Raw genomic sequence first — 19481 nt, 5'->3', positions numbered from 1 at the left:
GCTTGCACAGGATAGAGTAGCATGGAGAGCTACATCAAACCAGTCTCAGGACTGAAGACCACAACAACAACAACAGTTTCAGTCCGTAGGTGGATCATCTTCAGGCAATACCACAGTTGGGATGGAGCGGAGAAGGTGCTACGGATGCCTCCAGGTGCTGTTACAACTTATGAAAACTGAAACAAGGTTTTCGCTCTAGACTGTATAAAAATTGTGAGAGGAAAAGAGCACAGTTTACCCAAAATGTTCCCAAGAATATAATATGTATTCTAATGAGAAATGAACAGAATAATACATACCACTTTCCTTTTTCTCCGATACTATTTTATTTTCAAAGTCAGGAACAAATTTCTTACACTTCTCCTCCCTAGCATTACGTTTTTCGACCTTATTACTGTATTCGTTGCTTCTTGAATCCCAAGTTGCAGGGCGATGTTCTACTTCTATGATGAAAAGTTCCACGGTGAAAGTCATTTTTGTAGCAAAAATAGCACAATAGCATGCAAGTCAACAATCACACTGGCGTGGCGAGGCGTCAGCTGTTTACCCCATCCCCAGCTGCGCAGCGGCGCTGGCAGATGGCCGCATGTGAAAGGCTCAAACGCGCCTGAATCATGCGACCAGTCGCGGCGACCAGCGGGCGCACAGCGGGTGCGCAGCGATATCGCCAGTGTGAGGGGCCTTATGGGAACTGCGTGTTAAAGGACGGACATGGCTCCACCTAGCGGGCAGGTCGCTCGACCAAATCGCCAGTGTGTAAGGAGCCTCAGGGTATTTTTGCATCCTTCCACTAGTCTTTCAAACACACAGCAATTCTCCACAGTATTGTTGGTAAACACATTCCTTCAAACAGTGAAACAAGATGGAACTGTAACACCATAATCATATCAGCCATTCGTCTGGGGTAATTGCGGTTTTAAATGAAATACACACTAAGACAAAGATGCACCATGAAGGAATTACCTGAATTGGGTTGTGTTATTTGGGGGAGGAGACCAAACAGCGCAGTCACTGGTCTCATCGGATTAGGGAAGGATGGGGAAGGAATCGACCGTGTCCTTTCAAAGGAACCATCCTGGCATTTGCCTCGAGCGATTTAGGGAAATCACGGAAAACCTAAATCAGGATCAGGATGGCTGAATGTGGGATTGAACCGTCATCCTCCCAAATGCGAGTCCAGTGTTTCTCTGAATTGGATGCAAATTGCCAGATGTGATTTGCATGTGCAGACAAACAAATAATTACAACTTCAGAAAGACTGAATGATGTATTAACGAGAGCTTAAAAAAATTGAGCAAGTCAAAAACGAGTTGGTCCATCTCTGGCCCATATTAAAACAGTTGTCCGGCTTGGTATTGATTGATAGAGTTGTAGGATTTTCTTCTGCCAGACATCGTGCCACATTCTGTTCACTCGAAGTGTTAGATCATCAAAATCCAGAGCTGGTTGGGAGACCCAGAACTGGTTGGAGGGCCCTATCCATAATGTTCCAACAGTTCTCAATTGTAGACAATCTGGTGACTTTGCTGGACAAGGTGGGGTTTGGAAAAAACGAAGACAAACAGTACAAAACTCTCAACATGTGTGGGTGTGCATTATCTTGCTGAAATGTAAGTCCAGAAGGCACTGCCATAAGGGACAAGAAGACGGGATGTAGAATATCGTCGACGTAACGCTGTGCTGAAAGGATGCTGCTAATGACAACCAAAGGGGTCTACTATGAAAAGAAATAGCATCCCAGACCATCACTCCTGGTTGTCAGGCCATATGGCAGGTGGTAGACAGATTTGTATCCCATCACTGTCCAGGGTGTCCTCATACACATGTTCGTTGATCATCGGGACTCAACTCGAAGTGGGGCTCATTACTGAAGAAATTCTACTCCAGTCAATGAGATTCCAGGCTGAGGACGTGTCTGGAGACGCCTCGGACGGTGGTGGGGTACCAACCTGACTGTAGCCTGCCATACAGCCCGACAATCAGGAGTGATGGTCTGCACTGCCATTTCTTTTCACAGCAGTAGCCCTTTGTTTGTCACCCATGGCACCATTACAGAACAGCGGTATGATGACAAAATTCTATGCCCCAATTTGTTGTCCTTCATGGGAAGCCATCCTGGGCTTACATTTCAGCAAGATAATGCCCATATGTACAGACCGAAGATTCTACTGCTTGTCTTTGAACTTGCCAAACCCTACCTTGGCCAGCAAGTCCACCAGATCTCTCCCAAAGTGAGAACTTTTGGAGCATTATGGACAGGGCTCTCCAACCATCTCGGCATTTTGACGATGTAGCGCACCGATAGGACAGAGTTTGGCATGGTATTCCTCAAGAGGACATCCAAAAATTCTGTCAATCAACACCAAGTCAAATACTTGCTTGTACAGGAGCCAAAGGTGGACCGACGCATTATTGCTGTGCCTAGTTTGTGAAGCTCTATCTATTGAATTAATCATCCAATTTTTCTGAAAATGTAATCATTTGTTTGTTTGCACATGCACATCACGTCTACAGATTTCCGTCCCAGCCCAAAGTGTTGTGCAGTGACTACACTTTCAAAAATAGCTCCTAGACCCTTACTTTGTTTTCTTCCCTCTGTTTTTCAAAGCATAGTTTTAAAGAGAGAACTGCCTTTAACATGTTTGAGGAAAGAACAAACGATGCACAATTTTGCAACAATGTTGTTTGCATGAAAAAGTTGAGAATGAAGATAAACTGATCGACTTTTTAAATTCCACGAAACGCTCGACTAACTCACAACCTGAAGCTTCCTTGAATAGATCTGAAATGATGGATACATACATTGACAATCCATTGATGTTCAAATACAAACAGGTGTTCTTCGAGGTATTGGATAACATTGTTAACACAACTGGAAACATGATGATCATACTGGGATAAACTGCTCTTATTAAATTAAGCAATACTACCCAGTTCGCCAGTTGTTCTCAGTATATCCTTGTAGACAGTGAGCATCCATTACTACAATCGTTTGGTACTTCTTTCAGTCACTTGGAGTTTCGTAGAGAACTGGGGACTGTATTTTCAGCCAGCACAAAAAAATGTCACTCTGTCAGTTTGGGAGACATAATCAAAAGAATGACTGACAATGAAACGGAACAAATTCTTTCAGAAGCTTTCAAACTTTCCTGTCTAATTTCTATCATTCCTACAACAACTGCTTCAGTTGAACGGAGTTATTCTTGTCTTACGCGTGAAAACGTATTTGAGGAAGAGTATGGTCCAGGATAGCTTATCAACTCTTGCTCTACTTCGATTGTAAATCCAGTACTGCGAATACTTGGAAGATAACTCATGTGGTATAACGATATCACTGAAAAATTCGGGAAGAAGAAGGATCGTTGAATTCATTTATTTTACAAGTGAGAACTCTCAAACGCCGAACCTACTACTTTGTTTGTAAATACAAGTGAGTTTAATTATTATTATTATTACTATTATTAGCAGCAGTAGTATTAGTGGTAGCAATAGTAACATTAGTAACGTCTTAGTAGATGTTGTATTGTGACAACGGTGGCAACGCTGAAAATACAGCATTTCATTACACAATGTATACCACAGCTATTGGGCGAAGGGAATTAAGGGAAAAGAAGGAGAAAGCGGGAAATGATGTGGAGAGAATATTCCGGTGAAGCATCGAAAATGAAGGAGAGCAAATTTTCGACAACACAGGTTGTTTATTAATGTAGACACTACAACATTTCATTTAACAAAAACAAAATGAGGAATATGCGATCTGTACAAAATTTACTAGTGACTTACACAGCAAAGGTTCTCAATTTATCAGTGCACAAGGCCAACTCACCCAATCTGCCCTCAAATGGTCGTTGTGCGACGGTCCTTGAGTACTCGTTGAAAGGGCTAGTCCAAAACGAAAGCACTTTTTCACAAATGACGAACTGGTTCACATAATGACAGCAGTGGTTCACAACGAAAAGAGGAGCATTCAGACAGGTGCTGCGCTGACTGTTCATTACTTGCGCACACTGAATAATGCTTGCTTTTCATGCAGCTGGGAATTCTGGATGGAACCACCCATAGGCAGATTGCAGTAGTGGGGGAAAGGTGTTCTAGGCAGTAGGTGTCCACTATGGCATGAATGCTCTGGAGAGCATCTCGGTATGGCTTTAAGAAGAGAGTCTCGTCTGCTGGGGCAGACTGTGAGACTCATGAAATTTTAGAATTTAAGGAGTTGCTACCAGCAGTATTAGCGGTGATAGTAGTGGTAGTGGTGGTGGTGGTGATCATTAGGTACACTAAGCATTTGTACATTCAAAGTGTCGTAAAGGGGATTTCCTGATACGTTTCCTGGCCTTCCCAAAATTTAGGCCGATGATGCGCCACACAATTTGTGTACAGTGAAAAATTTTATTGAAAGCGAAAATGGATGTACAAAATTTTTTCGAGTTTTCCATTATAATTGTCTTTCAAATGATGTGTCGCACTGCCTCTTTGGTAAGACATTGACTGAGCCTGGGCCAGCATAGTACCAGATGTTTAGTGTAACATCTGTGCTCAATCTATGTGAACATTATCTCAGGGTTATACTGCTGACACTATGTTCAGTATGCTGAAAGAGGGATGTCCATTGAAATACTCTCTGCTCACCAATAGGACTGACTGGGGGGGGGGGGGGGGGAGGGGGGACAGTCACATGGGCAGCACCATAGAGGTTAGTGAGAGTGTATCGGTATTCAGAGCACTCTTACCTGCCAGCTTGGTTCGCAACCAGATGTTTCCACTAGTTCCTCGCTTTTGGAGTGCAGAGCGTCTTGATTTAATTGTGGCGACCTGTTGCTGTAGCGAGTTTGAGTTCACTGTACCCCTTAGGCGTAGGCTTTCGCATGAGTAAAACCTCCATCAGTGACTGGAAACAGTCTTTTCTTTCGAAGGTTTTCTCCCAACTCCACCGGACTCCCCACTTGCAGCTCATTTTCCCATCCTGACCAATTCCAGCATGCACAAATTTTGGGAATAATAAATAGCGACTTAAATTGAGTGCAAACTCGACTAAATTTGCTGGATGAAGTAATGGTTGCAGGCAGGTTACTACACTCACTGGGGAATAGTTTGAGCAATGCAAAAGCTGAAGTAGCAACGTTGCAAGAGGCAGTTCGTCACGCAATACATGAACCATTAAGTTATACATTGCTACCACAAAAACAACTCCTAACTGGAGCGGCCAGATTTAGTGTTCACATGTACAAGAGATGTAGTTGCTTGTGCGGATGTGTGGGTGAGTGTGTGTGTGTGTTTTCCTTTCAGAGGAAGGCTCTGGCTGAAAGCTCTATGTATAAGTATTTTCGTTGTGCCTATATTCAACTTAACATGCCATATTTATTATGAGTAGCAATCTGTCCTTTTTATAATAACCGAGCGAGGTGGCGCAGTGGTTAGCACACTGGACTCGCATTCGGGAGGACGACGGTTCAATCCCGCGTCCAGCCATCCTGATTTAGGTTTTCCGTGATTTCCCTAGATCATTTCAGGCAAATGCCGGGATGGTTCCTTTCAAAGGGCACGGCCGATTTCCTTCCCCATCCTTCCCTAATCCGAGCTTGTGCTCCGTCTCTAATGACCTCGTTGTCGACGGGACGTTAAACACTAATCTCCTCCTCCTCCTCCTTTTCATAATATTGTTGACACTCCAACGTGGACATCCCATTGTTTGATTCTCACTGTAAAAAGTACAGCAATGCTTAGCTGCAAAGCTACAACATGTACTGGTACCGAGTGAACTAAGTTCTGTCGCTCCTCTACCGCATGTTAATGGATGGAATTGGCACACATGGGGCAAGATGACATTGACTGGTGCGATTCCAAGTGGTGAGCATGGATGTACACTACCAATGCTTCTCAATACATCCCTACCCAATGAATTGGAAAGCTAAAAGACAATTGGTATGGGTGAAGACAGTGACTGGTGGCAGTGTTTCCTGCATGTAGTCTACAGCGTGATGATGAGCACACTGGTCCCCCACTTTGGAAGCCACTTTGCGCAGTGCAGACAATACTGCACACTTCTGGTGCATGGCTGTAGGCCTCGTGACGTCACTCGAACTGATCCCACTGCTATGCACCACATCTACATTAGCATATACCAGACAGGTACACCAACGCTAGCTGCCTGGTATGTCAATACTTCGACCATTGTATTGTCTGAACAATATATGCTTGTTGTTTTAAATTTTTTTATCTAACATCCTGAGGCAGCAGACAGGAATCAGCTCATCAATCTGCTACCAACCCACATCTGGGATGGTGGTTGGACGGCCTCCTTACCTCGACCTGCTTCAACTGCCCAACGCAATTTCTGGAGCCAATGGCGTTACACTAAAAACTCAGCATCTGGGAATGTGCTTTAATTCCTGACTGAAACCTGAGTATTTGTTATTCATAGATGCAACCATGGAGGTAAGAATAAGGGGAGATGGCGCTACGTGTCCCAGCCGTACTACGTTTTGAAGCCATGGGGGCGTGGCTCGCTGCCATGACACTCTGACCAAAACATTGCCAGTGTGCTATAGCGCTGCGTGCATTACAGTCGCTAATTGCACCATATACGCATGTAACGTCATCAGATTGGTTGTTTCAAAGTTTTTGTTTAAAATAAAATCTCGTAAAGGCGAAATTCCGTGTTTCTTCTGATTAAAAATAGTTTTTAATGTAATATTACGAATAGCTAGCCTTCAATGTAAACGATACGATTTTGTTAATTCAGTAATAAACGTGTATCACAAACTAAACAATAGAAACTGAAAACTAAGTTAGCTATACCCTCCCTCCAAAGCCCCATAAATACACCTTGTTTGTAATACGTACTGGGACATTTCAGTTACGTTACACTACTGGGAAACACTGTTCATTACCACCAATATTTACTGAAACACCGTACATAGAATGGCAAATCTACACAGTGTCCTGTTTAGGCTTATACTTTACGCCAGTTAATGTAGTGTTAGCTTTTAATTTGGTATGTGATGAAGACAAAGTGAGTTACTCAACACTTCGATTATCGACGATACGTACGTATTATACTGAAACGTGAACTTGAAAACTAAGAATTTAATTCTTTGAATTAACATAACTTTTGCAAATGTTTTGGGTGTGTAGGGAAAACTGATGGTACAGCATTTTCTCGGAGCCTTACTGTTCAGTCTATGTCCTCTTCTCGGAAATGCTAAGAACATATAGTGCTCCATTTAGACGCACGCCAATTCTTCCTCCTCATGGCATTCTCCCACAGAGCTTTCCGACTTTCATTTTTAGGAAATCTAAAATCATACAACACGCTATAGTACAAGTACCGATGTAGCACACGTTCATTCACAATGAAGTTGTAAAATCACACTTAACGAGACAACTTACACATGAAATGTTATTCCCTTCGATTTCGCATCACAATCAGAACGATTCGTACATCCGAACACCACACAAGTCACCATAATAGCGCAAAATCCTTCCAAAAGCGAGCGACAAGCCTATGCACACAAGCTTACAGCAGCAATGTTTCGGTCGGATTGAGATGGCTACCCTCGGCTTCACATAGCTTCACAGCTGTGACGTCACGGCGTCTCCCTCTATTCTTACCTCCATGGATGCAACACCATCGTATACATGACCTCTGCACCTATCCAGTTGTACACTGATCAACCAGAACATCATGGCCACCGACCTACTATCGATATAAACCCGTTCAGGTTATAGCAGCGTCACCTGACGAGGAATGACTGCTATAAACCGTTCATCATAAGAATAAACCTGATGTAAACATTGCACTGTGTATTCTTCCGCATTTGCTGTAACCTCATTGGATTTCAGTTTCACGTGGGACTGCAGCCAAGCTGTCGCGAGTAGTGTCAAGTACGATAACAAGGGTGTTTTGTGCTGTGCGTTATGCGCACATCTACTTAGCATGATACGGGACAACAGCTTTACCGGTGCATTTAACTTAGCACTGGCCGGTCAGCTGATTACAGCTAGCCTGCAGTGACATGGCCAGCTGCAGTTCACACATAAAACGAGACGAGCAGAGGAGCAATACAGCTTCGAATGCCATTTAATTTTTGAGCAGTATGAAATAATACACTGCAAATCTCCCACAATACGCTCCTTAGACGACTGGTCGAAAACTGCAACACGTTATCGTTTTTAGCTAACGTACTATTGTAACTAAAAACAAGAATGATGAAAATTCCTGACTTAACCACAGGGTAATTTTTCTGCATAAGCTGTGTGTAATGTAAGAGAGTATTCAAGGACTTCCCCGTATAGTTAAATATTGAAGCCACTGAAGGTATTCCTTATCCGAATCCGAGAAATACATTTCAATTCTGGAAGTGTCACCTGCTACGTGGATAACGAGCCTATCAACAACAGAATCCAAGAAGCCAACCAGGCGCAGAATTTTCTCTTCTTCTTTTATGACGAGCCGCTCTACATCCCACCAGCGTTCGGCAGTGACGTGTGAAAAAGCTGCGTGCGTTAGTTCCAATACGTCTGGCAGATTGTCTTGTTACTTCTCGGGCCAAATACCGCTTCTTGGCTCCAGATCAGTTCTGTTGGGTTCATATTGTAATGGTACAGTAGCAAATGTAAAAATGCAGCGCTTGTATGATGTGCTTGACACTGTGAAAATGATTGTTTTTCATGTTTCTATGATAGTTATCTACTCCTGTGTTATAAAACGATGGACATAGTCCAAATAAAGAGGATTTAGTTTTTCATTTTTGCCTTAAAAATTAATTTTTTTTTAATTTAACCAACTTTTATGAACAGTCTTTCATAAAACATCGATAATTAAGAATTTATATTTGAAACGGAATAAGGAATTTCGCGTCTAATATGTAATTAGAAGCAAGAAGACGTGCATTATTCATAAAAAATGATGATGAGTTTCATAATTACGCGGGCCGGGGTGGCCGAGCAGTTCTAGGCCTTACAGTCTGCAACCGTGCGACCGCTACGGTCGCAAGTTCGAATCCTGCTTCGGGCATGGGGGTGTGTGATGTCTTTAGGTTACTTAAGGTTTAAGTAGATCTAAGTTCTAGGGGACTGATGACCTCAGCAGTTGAGTCCCATAGTGCTCAGAGCCATTTAAGTTGGCAAAAATTCAAAGCCGATTGTCTCCGTAAATTTATGGAAAACATTAAGAACAGCCTATTTCTCGGCACTTTTTAATCGCGTTCCACGTGCATGTTTCACTATGGAACAGAAAGCAGTCTCAGCCATTTTCATAATACGCATTAACAGAGCGACAATTAAAGTACAGCACTGTAGAGGCTGTGACTGTACACGATTTTTGAAATAAAAACTATGTGACTAAAGTGTGATCAAGAAAATCATTGATGGCTTTTAAAACATTTGAATATCTTAAAGTTTCATTTGTTGTTGTTGTGGTCTTCAGTCCGAAGACTGGTTTGATGCAGCTCTTCATGCTACTCTATCCTGTGCAAGCTTCTTCATCTCCCAGTACCTACTGCAACCTACATCATTCTGTATCTGTTTAGTGTATTCATCTCTTGGTCTCCCTCTACGATTTTTACCCTCCACGCTCCCCTCCAATATTAAATTCGTGATCCCTCGATGCCTCAGAACATGTCCTACCAACCGATCCCTTCTTCTAGTCAAGTTGTGCCACAAACTTCTCTTCTCCCCAATCCTGTTCAATACCTCCTCATTAGTTATATGATCTACCCACCTAATCTTCAGCATTTTTCTGTAGCACCACATTTCAAAAGCTTCTATTCTCTTCTTGTCCAAACTATTTATCGTCCATGTTTCACTTCCATACATGGCTACACTCCATACAAATACTTTCAGAAACGACTTCCTGATGCTTAAATCTATACTCGATGTTAACAAATTTCTCTTCTTCAGAAACGCTTTCCTTCCCATTGCCAGTCTACATTTTATATCCTCTCTACTTCGACCATCATCAGTTATTTTGCTCCCCAAATAGCAAAACTCCTTTACTACTTTAAGTCTCTCATCTCCTAATCTAATTCCTTCAGCATCACCCGACTTAATTTGACTACATTCCATTATCCTCGTTTTGCTCTTGTTGATGTTCACCTTATATCCTCCTTTCAAGACACTATCCATTCCGTTCAACTGCTCTTCTAAGTCCTTTGCTGTCTCTGATAGAATTACAATGTCATTGGCGAACCTCAAAGTTTTTATTTCTTCTCCATGGATTTTAATACCTACTCCGAATTTTTCTTTTGTTTCCTTCACTGCTTGCTCAATATACAGATTGAATAACATCGGGGAGAGGCTACAACTCTGTCTCACTCCCTTCCCAACCACTGCTTCCCTTTCGTGCCCCTCGACTCTTATAACTGCCATCTGGTTTCTGTACAAATTGTAAATAGCCTTTCGCTCACTGTATTTTACCCCTGCCACCTTTAGAATTTGAAAGAGAGTATTCCAGTCAACTTTGTCAAAAGCTTTCTCTAAGTCTACAAATGCTAGAAACGTAGGTTTGCCTTTCCTTAATCTTTCTTCTAAGATAAGTCATAGGCTCAGCATTGCCTCACGTGTTCCAATATTTCTACGGAATCCAAACTGATCTTCCCCGAGGTCAGCTTCTACCAGTTTTTCCATTTGTCTGTAAAGAATTTGCGTTAGTATTTTGCATCCATGACTTATTAAACTGATTTTTCGCTAATTTTCACATCTGTCAGCACCTACTTTTTTTGGGATTGGAATTATTATATTCTTCTTGAAATCTGAGGGAATTTCGCCTGTCTCATACATTTTGCTCACCAGATGGTAGAGTTTTGTCAGGACTGGCTCTCCCAAGGCCGTCAGTAGTTCTAATGGAATGTTGTCTACTCCCGGGGCCTTGTTTCGACTCAGGTCTGTCAGTGGTCTGTCAAACTCTTCACGCAGTATCGTACCTCGCATTTCATCTTCATCTACATCCTCTTCCATTTCCATTATATTGTCCTCAAGTACATCGCCCTTGTATAGACCCACTATCTACTCCTTCCACCTTTTTGCTTTCCCTTCTTTGCTTAGAACTTTGTTTCCATCTGAGCTCTTGATATTCATACAAGTGGTTCTCTTTTCTCCAAAGGTCTGTTTAATTTTCCTGTAGGCAGTATCTATCTTACCCCTAGTGAGATAAGCCTCTACATCCTTACATTTGTCCTCTATCCATCCCTGCTTAGCCATTTTGCACTTCGCGTCGATCTCATTTTTGAGATGTTTGTATTCCTTTTTGCCTGCTTCATTTACTGCATTTTCATTTTTTCTCCTTTCATCAATTAAATTCAATATTTCTTCTGTTACCCAAGGATTTCTACTAGCCCTCGTCTTTTTACCTACTTGATCCTCTGCTGCCTTCACTACTTCTAGCTACCCATTCTTCTTCTACTGTATTTCTTTCCCCCATTCCTGTCAATTGTTCCCTTATGCTCTCCCTGAAACTCTGTACAACCTCTGGTTTAGTCAGTTTATCAAGGTCCCATCTTCTTAAATTCCCACCTTTTGCAGTTTCTTCAGTTTTAATCTACAGAGAGTCCACATCTGCCCATGGAAATGTCTTACAATTTAAAACCTGGTTCCTAAATCTCTGTCTTACCATTATATAATCTATCTGAAACCTGTCAGTTTCATTTAATGTAGCTTAATAATAAGATATCCAGTACATAAGTAGGATCTAATTCCAGGAGTGTAACAATACCAGTGTGCATGTGCTATGGCTTCTGACCAATCATCGCGTTTGTGTTTGTTTACATCAGGTTTACTCTTATGATGAGCGGATTATAGTCATGTAGCATCAGTGAGTGTGTTGCCTGTGTGTACAATGTGAAATGTGTGCGATCTACCTGAGAGCAGATTGTAATGGTCCAGAGGCTCAGCCTGAGTATTTCAGAAACTACACAATTTGTCATGTGTTCGAGAGAGCTGTGGGGAGTGTTTTCAACACGTGGTGAAACCAAGGTGAAACCAGACCCAGACGTCCTGGGGTTGGGTGGCTACCCCTCATTACAGACATCGGACGTCGTAGACTGGGCAGTTGGATAAAACAGGGCAGGCAGCGAACTGTGGCAGAACTAACATCCGACTTTAATGCAGGGCATAGTACAAGTGTGTCTGAATACACAGTGCACCAAACACTCCTAACGATGGGCCTCTAAAGCCAACGACCCAGGCATGTGCCAATGTTAACACCATGGCATCAGCAGTTAAGACTGGGCATATGACCATTGACACTGGACGCTGGTGCAGTGACAAAGCAGCAAATGGTCTGACGAATCCTGATACCTTCTTCGTAATGTCAATGGGAGGGAGTGTGTCCGTAATCTTCCAGGGGCGCAGCTCCTTGAAACCCGCACTGCAGGACAGAAACAAGCTGGCAGCAAGTCGACTATGATCTGGGTAACATTCATGTGAGCATCCGTAGGTCCAGTGGAACTCATGCAAGCACAAAGACACAAAGGAGTATCGTACAATGGTTGCAGATCATGTACACCCCTTCACGATGATCATGTTTTCTGACAGCAGTGACATTTTTCAGTAAGATAATGAGCTATGTCGCAACGCCAGGAGTGTTATGCAGTGGTTCAAGGAACACAATGGAGAGTTCCACTTCATGTGGTGGCCCCGCAAGATACCGTATCTCAGTCCAACCGAACACATCTGGGACGTGATTGAACGTGGTGTCAGGTCTCATCGCTCTCCTTTCGTGAATTTATGGGAATTAGGTGACCTGTGTGTGCAGATGTGGTGCCATCTCTCTCCAGCGATCTACCAAGGCCTCACTTCTTCCTTGCCATGATGCTTCGCTACTGTTATCCTTGCCAAAGGTGGACATACCATCTGTTTGGTAGGTGGTCATAATGTTCTGGCTGGTCAATGTAGCTCGTGTTGTGTCCCCTATGAACTTACAAACTGTCACAGTCTTCCCCCTTTTCGTTTTTGCGACTGTATTGACTTCCTCTTTCAACTCTTAAATCGTCAGACGTCACTCCAACTTAACTTCCGTTACTAATTCTAGTATTTTCCTGTTCAGAGTGTGTAGTTGTTCACTAGAAGATTTTATCTATGCTCATTGTTTTTTAAGTTTTTCGTCCCTGCAAGCTTTTATTTTCCTCTTCTTAATACCGCATAAATATTATCTATTTGACTTACTGATAACGTTTAAGGTGCGCCCATATAAGAAACACCAGCAATACGTTTTCATTCATGCAAGCACAGCTAAGATGAAGACGAAATAAACTGCATTATGCCGATAACTGATGTGCACAATTGCAATGTCCGAGGTATTATCAATCAGCACTCTCCTTGTACTAAAACACTGTCCTTCACAATAAACAAAAAAACTTAAGGGATTGTTGGTAGCAGAGCCTATTGTTGTTAATACAAATTGAAGGAAACGGCTTCCAGAGCACTCACTGGCGTACCGTCCATTGTTAGTGTAAAAAGTGGAACTGAATCTGTGCGCTGTGTGCAATGCTGGTAGTTCACATTAAACAAGAAAGGGTACGACATGCTTACTTGCACGCTTCTGTTCGCTTCTCCTTAAAATGTTTCCATGGATAAATGAATAGACCTATAAGAATACATTTTTCAGTAAATCATTAAAATTAGTTTTGAGCATCCCCACAATACGGGGGCGGGGATTAGCATGGCTCACCACCACAATGAGTAGGCTTCCTCGCCATCATTTACGCAACTGGTTGCGTCAGATTTGGACTAACTAGTGAGCTAGTCTCATTTTTCAGATCGACCATAAGACACATTATGAACCATAAATTAGTAAAATACCTGGTTGTATGTTATAAGTGACACAGTTAAAACCTTCAATAACGCACAGTATATACAAACTGAGTTTACTGAAATGATGGTAGAGTGGTGACAGTCAATTGGCACCAACAATAAGTGTCTAAAGCATTTCACTTTTACAGCGTATGATGCAGATACAGTTCTCTTTCAGTTAATTGACTTTGGCCATGTGATATGTGTTTATTTTCATGAGATATGGATCGGGATTGAGTGTTTTGCTAGATGGATCTGCTGGTGAAAGCGGTTTTGTATTGTTCTTTTGCGAGAATCATGTCAGTAAATTGTATATACGATGCTAATAAATGAAATGGAATTCCAACCAGAAAGTGACATTATCTTTCATTTGGAAACTGTTGTTTCTAATTTTCGAGATGATCCCGAATGCAGATTCTATTCTATGAAGCATATACATTTATTGTTGAGTCATAAATGATGGGGAAGGATTTTATCAAGCCTAAGAGGAGACATGTTGAAGATAGGTGATGTATATTGCAGATAATTTTTAAAATACATGCAAGCAATACTTGTTATGTTGTACTGATACCATGTACCGCGCTACAATGTAGGGGGATACATGCAATGGAACTACTGATATTAGAATATAGCCCGTCAGATATGATCAATTGGACTAATGTACAATCACAGGTATTTTTAACTTTACCTCTGTTTCCTATTATCGGGACCCTCATTGGAATATAGAGCTTTTGCGTGGGTATGTAGTCGTTATTAACGCCTTTAAACAAATTGAAGACTTTTAATCAGACCACAGTGAGAAAATCGGTTTCTCGATTTAACAACAGATTGCAGTTACATCTAAAAAAAAATTGTCATAACATACTCATTGGCTTCACTGGTAAAACTTCAGTAATAGACCCCCTTGCATTTCTTTAGTTTATTTGCTATATTCATACATAACACGTTTGTTGATAGTTCGTCAAGTTTGAAGGATCACTGTGAAATTCTGTACAGCAGTCTTTCTGTGAAAGCTGTTTTCTGCACCAGTTTTGTCTTTAGTAGTGGGCATTGTATGATAATTCCAGCTGTCTTGTTTGGAATGATGGCAAGTTATTCTCCATGTACCATACAGATATACCGTGTCACACGATGGAATAATGCAGGCTATGTACAGCTGTGCTAATTAAGGTGATGCTGTTGACATGATGTAGTACTCTCTCTCATGTGGTGGGAACAAGGCCCAAGTCTCCTTCTGGTCTTCCAGATTGAGGGTATTTTGGTGGCCTTGAAGCAGTTAATAGAGAATTCCAGAACAGTTCCTGTGTAAAGGACGCTGCCAATTTCATTTTCCATATTTTTAAGTTCTTAAGTTGTGATATGTCACTAATTGAAGGTACATTAACTATTGTTTGGCTTCCTTTGTTTGTGCAAATACCCACACACCACATCCTCCCCGTTTTTGGTTGATTGCCCACTGAAAGTTGTCAGTTTCTTGATGATTCTATTTGGTGTATAAGTGGTGGTGTTTAAAAGTGAAGATAGATTTTTCTAGCCTTGGCTACTGTTTAAGTATGATGTAATACCATTACAAGTTTAAGGACTTCTTGTTTTCTAAAGGCACAAAAGCATATTATTTGGCATGTAGACCTCATACTATGATATAAAATGAAAGGTTTTTGAGAAATTTTTCCTATTGGTTGTAGAAAACCCCCATTTTTTTAGCACAAAGTATGTGATAGAAAGGTAGTATTATTGTCATCACCTTAATGACAGCCAAAAGTCTTGTTTGTATTTTCGTTGCATGCAGTGTCAAGTGATGAGATATGATAGAATAATGTAACATTAGTTTTGATATTATTTACCAACTTTTTCAGAAGTACGTGTGTAAAAATAAGCATGTGTACAGCATATAAATCCTTGTCAAACATTGTCTGTAGTTCTTTGCTTCTGTGTGTGAATTAATTAGCACATGTAGCTAATAACATATTGATGAATGAACACCTAACTAAGGTTCCATCTCCTTATTTGCCATATTGTCATTCCCTTATGTCTACAGTGATGATCTTGGTGGTTGTGACTGATCTGTAGCACAGCCCAAAGTCTAGGTTAGGTTGGCAGGTGACAGTTTCATTGTGACTTCACAAAGCCAACAAATGTGAAAGGAGAATATCTGGACGTGTTAACAAATTGACCGGTCGTGAACCATAATTTTTATGTCCATCCCATACTGAAAAATGCATGGGGGGAGGAGGGTCCAAATGTAACTTTGCAGCTTATAAACTTAGAATTATGGATTAAAGTGTCTATAAAAAAGTGGAATCATCTGAGCCTACAGTGATAAGGTACAGGCTTTTTATTGTTAGTTGTATGCCTGACAAGTTTGAAACTGTTACAACTGATGGACATGAATATTGCTCTGAATTAACAAAAATCAGGAAATGGAGGTAACACACTTGCAAAGTTGATGTGTGAGTTTCAGAAGCTGCAGTTTCTCTGCAGGCTTTGGAAACTGATTGTGTAGGAGTTTACACAGCTGCTCTGTTGGTGCATTTGCTATATCTGATATTAAACTTGCTGGTATTGTCATTTCTGTATTCATTGTTGCTTCTGTTGTGTCTGTAGCTGTTTTTTAAGCATTTACTGCTGGAACGACAGTAGACACATGAATAGATGGATCCATCGTTGTGTAATGAACTCATAAATTGTTAAGCCCTTATGATCGGTTTTCTGGTGTATGTGGAACTGGAAGACTGGTACAGGTCCGGTGAACAACTTTATTCCATCCCAAACATGTTTTCATTTAATAGCTGTTACACAGCTACACTGCAGTGAGTCCACATGGATGGTTTCAGTAATCCATTGCATACTGTTAACCAATCTTAGAGGAATGGTGGCAATACCTATAACATCAGCAAGGGTACCTAAGCATCAGTCTTGTAGTGTTGAATGAAGTTTCAGGATTACTGTAGCAAAAATGATTCAACAGTGGCTTTGGCAGAGCTGTAGAGGCATTGTGAGTATCACTATAAAGCCTAAAGGGAGTTGTCCCACTTTGTGTCACATGGCTTTAGTCTCTAGTTGCCATCTTCATTTGGCAACATCTCACTATCTGTGTATACTGTTCTGCTGCTATTAGACTATTTTTTAAGCAAGTTACATTTGAAATAACATCTGAAAAATTTATATTTAAAAACATTCTTAACCTCCATCACAATGAGATACTGCTCATGTATACTAAGTTGCTACTCAGTGCAGTGGCTGATGGTAGTAACTGAAAATGGGAAATGCCTTTGCGGTCACTCCCGTCAGCCAATGCGCCAAGTGTCAGCTTGGTTTGTGCTGACTGTAAAATTCATTTGGATTTCAAAATGACTTTCTATCAGAACTGATAGTTGGACATTCATTAGCCACATAATGTAAATTTTAAATGACAAAATGTCACCTTTGTATTGGTTTTAGCCAACATACCTGATTGTGTGAATCATCATTCCCAAGGATTACATATATTTTCATGGGACTAACAGTTAAGCGTATGGCCACCTGAATCATATAGTTAAATGGTACAGTGATCAGTCAGATTGATCTGGCTGTAAAACTAGCTAGATTGTGGCATCACCCACATATATATATCAAAACAAGAAATGAGCATTGTGTATAAAAATTACTTCAGGTAAAATATCAAAGAGCAGAAATGAATGTATATCAGGAGCAGAAATCATAAGTAATGAGACAGCTTGACAGGACCTGGGGTCAGAACCAGCTGCAGGTAAAATTAGTGACTACCCTAACACTTGGCATAGACATATGCAAAGACAGACAGAGTAATTTGTACCTCTCGAATATCTGCACCTAACACATCCACCCCTTACATAATATCCATGATGTACTCACTAGAATCTCCCAGAAAGAAACTGTGACTGGCTAAACACCGAGACTTCAAACACATTAATTTATCTGAATTGCAACTGAGGTGCAAGAAATAGTTCGGGGGGGGGGGGGGCCATTATCTATTCCCATCTCGCACATAAATGATAAACTTCATGGATTTACTAACAGACTTATTCAACTATATGACAAATATACTCTACTAAAGACCAAAAATTGAAGAAGGAAACCTGAGGCTTGGCTAACTGAAGAACTAAAACAGATCATGAATAATCAGAAACACTGCACAATGTGCTTACAAACTACACCCCGTACCTGAAAATCATACCGTTTACAAGCAGAAATGGACCAGAGTCAGTCAAGCTGTGAGAAATGCAAAACTCAGGGATGCCCATACATTAATTGACAACAGAAACAGACTGGCTATCCTATAGAGACCGCTGTGTGGTCTTGGTGTAAGCAAAGTAAAAGCTCAGATGATCCCATTATCCCATCTGGAGAACTAAACAACTGCATACATCACCTACAACCACAAATGAAACAGAAACCCATTGATTACTTCATGGGGATAACTACCTGTAGCCATAAAAAAAATTCAGTCTAAAGCATGTTACTTCAAATCCCTGGGAAAAAACCATCATGCATATCGGACCAGCATCACAGTGCAAATGATGAAGCTTATTAGTGGCCCACTATAATTGTATCTTCAATCACTCCTTAACCACAAGTGTTTTCCCAGAGACCTGGAAGCAATGACTAGTTAAGTCACTGCCTGAAAAGGACATTGACACAGCACCCTCTGCATACTGACATATTTGCATTCTTTCTGCTCTGTCCAAGGTCTTATAATACATAGTCCAATCAACTAACAAACCACCTAATCACAAACAATCTACTAGATGAATACCAGCTAGGTTTCCATAAACATCTTTGCACATCATTGCCTTAATAAAGCTAATAATGATAACAGATGACCTGAAGCTTGCCATGTATGCGCAAGAGACAACTATCATTTTCTTCTTAGACTTCAGCAAACCCTTTGCATTTTACTTGCCAAACTTAGCAGCCTAAATTTCTCACCAAGAGCATTGCAATGGTTTGATTCATGCCCGACATCTTCCCGGCAATATGTCATGTCCAGCACCATAAAGTCACAAAAGAGGCAGGTAATTTCAGTGTCTTTGGGGTTTAGTATTAAGTCCTATATTCTTCTCATTGTATGTAAATGAGTCACGATCAGTTTTGCCCTGCTGCAAATACCACACAAAGGCAGCTGACATTTGGTTCTATCTAAGTTCAAAACCAATAAACCTGAGGACAGCTATCGGGAACCTCATCCTATGTGCGGTATCAAAGTGGGTGCAGGATATAGGGTTGAAGCTCAACCCATCCAAAACGCTAACCATACTGATTAGCCCAGAATATCATCTTTAACCCTAAATGGGACAAGTATCAACGTCTCTTCATCAGCAGAGGATCTAGGAGTAATAACAGATGAAAATCTAAATTGGACTGAGCACTGCAGTGTGCAAGAAGGCATACGCATCTCTCCAAGCTCTACAAAAGTATAAAAAGCTCTCCCATCTTGACCTGAAGAAGAAACTTATACAAACACTTATACATCCAATTATTGATTACAGTGATGTTATCCTCCAGTGCCTTTCTCAGGAAAGCTCACCGTATCTGGAACGGGTTATGAATGCCCGTGTTTCTTATATCTTTGATGCTCAACTCTTTGATCATGTTTCACCATCATATGCACAGTTATCTTGGTTGCGAACAAGCACAGAGATTTCCACACCCTCCATGTTCTTGTCTTTCTTACC

General features: G+C 41.1%; 1 protein-coding gene across 1 annotated transcript in view; it reads left to right on the top strand.

Annotated features, from left to right (window-relative positions):
- Positions 1 to 13985: 13985 nt before the first annotated feature.
- LOC124622050 (histone deacetylase 11) overlaps positions 13986 to 19481 on the top strand; it is an 83307-nt gene continuing 77811 nt past the window's right edge. Inside the window, exon 1 of the mRNA XM_047147612.1 lies at positions 13986 to 14294. Within this exon, the coding sequence (XP_047003568.1) occupies positions 14245 to 14294 (50 nt within the window). The 5' untranslated portion in view covers positions 13986 to 14244. The remainder of the gene's footprint in view (positions 14295 to 19481) is intronic.

This window comes from Schistocerca americana, chromosome 7 (genome assembly GCF_021461395.2).
Source record: "Schistocerca americana isolate TAMUIC-IGC-003095 chromosome 7, iqSchAmer2.1, whole genome shotgun sequence".
NCBI classification, from domain to species: Eukaryota; Metazoa; Arthropoda; class Insecta; order Orthoptera; family Acrididae; genus Schistocerca; species Schistocerca americana.
This window is presented reverse-complemented; position numbering and strand designations above follow the sequence as displayed.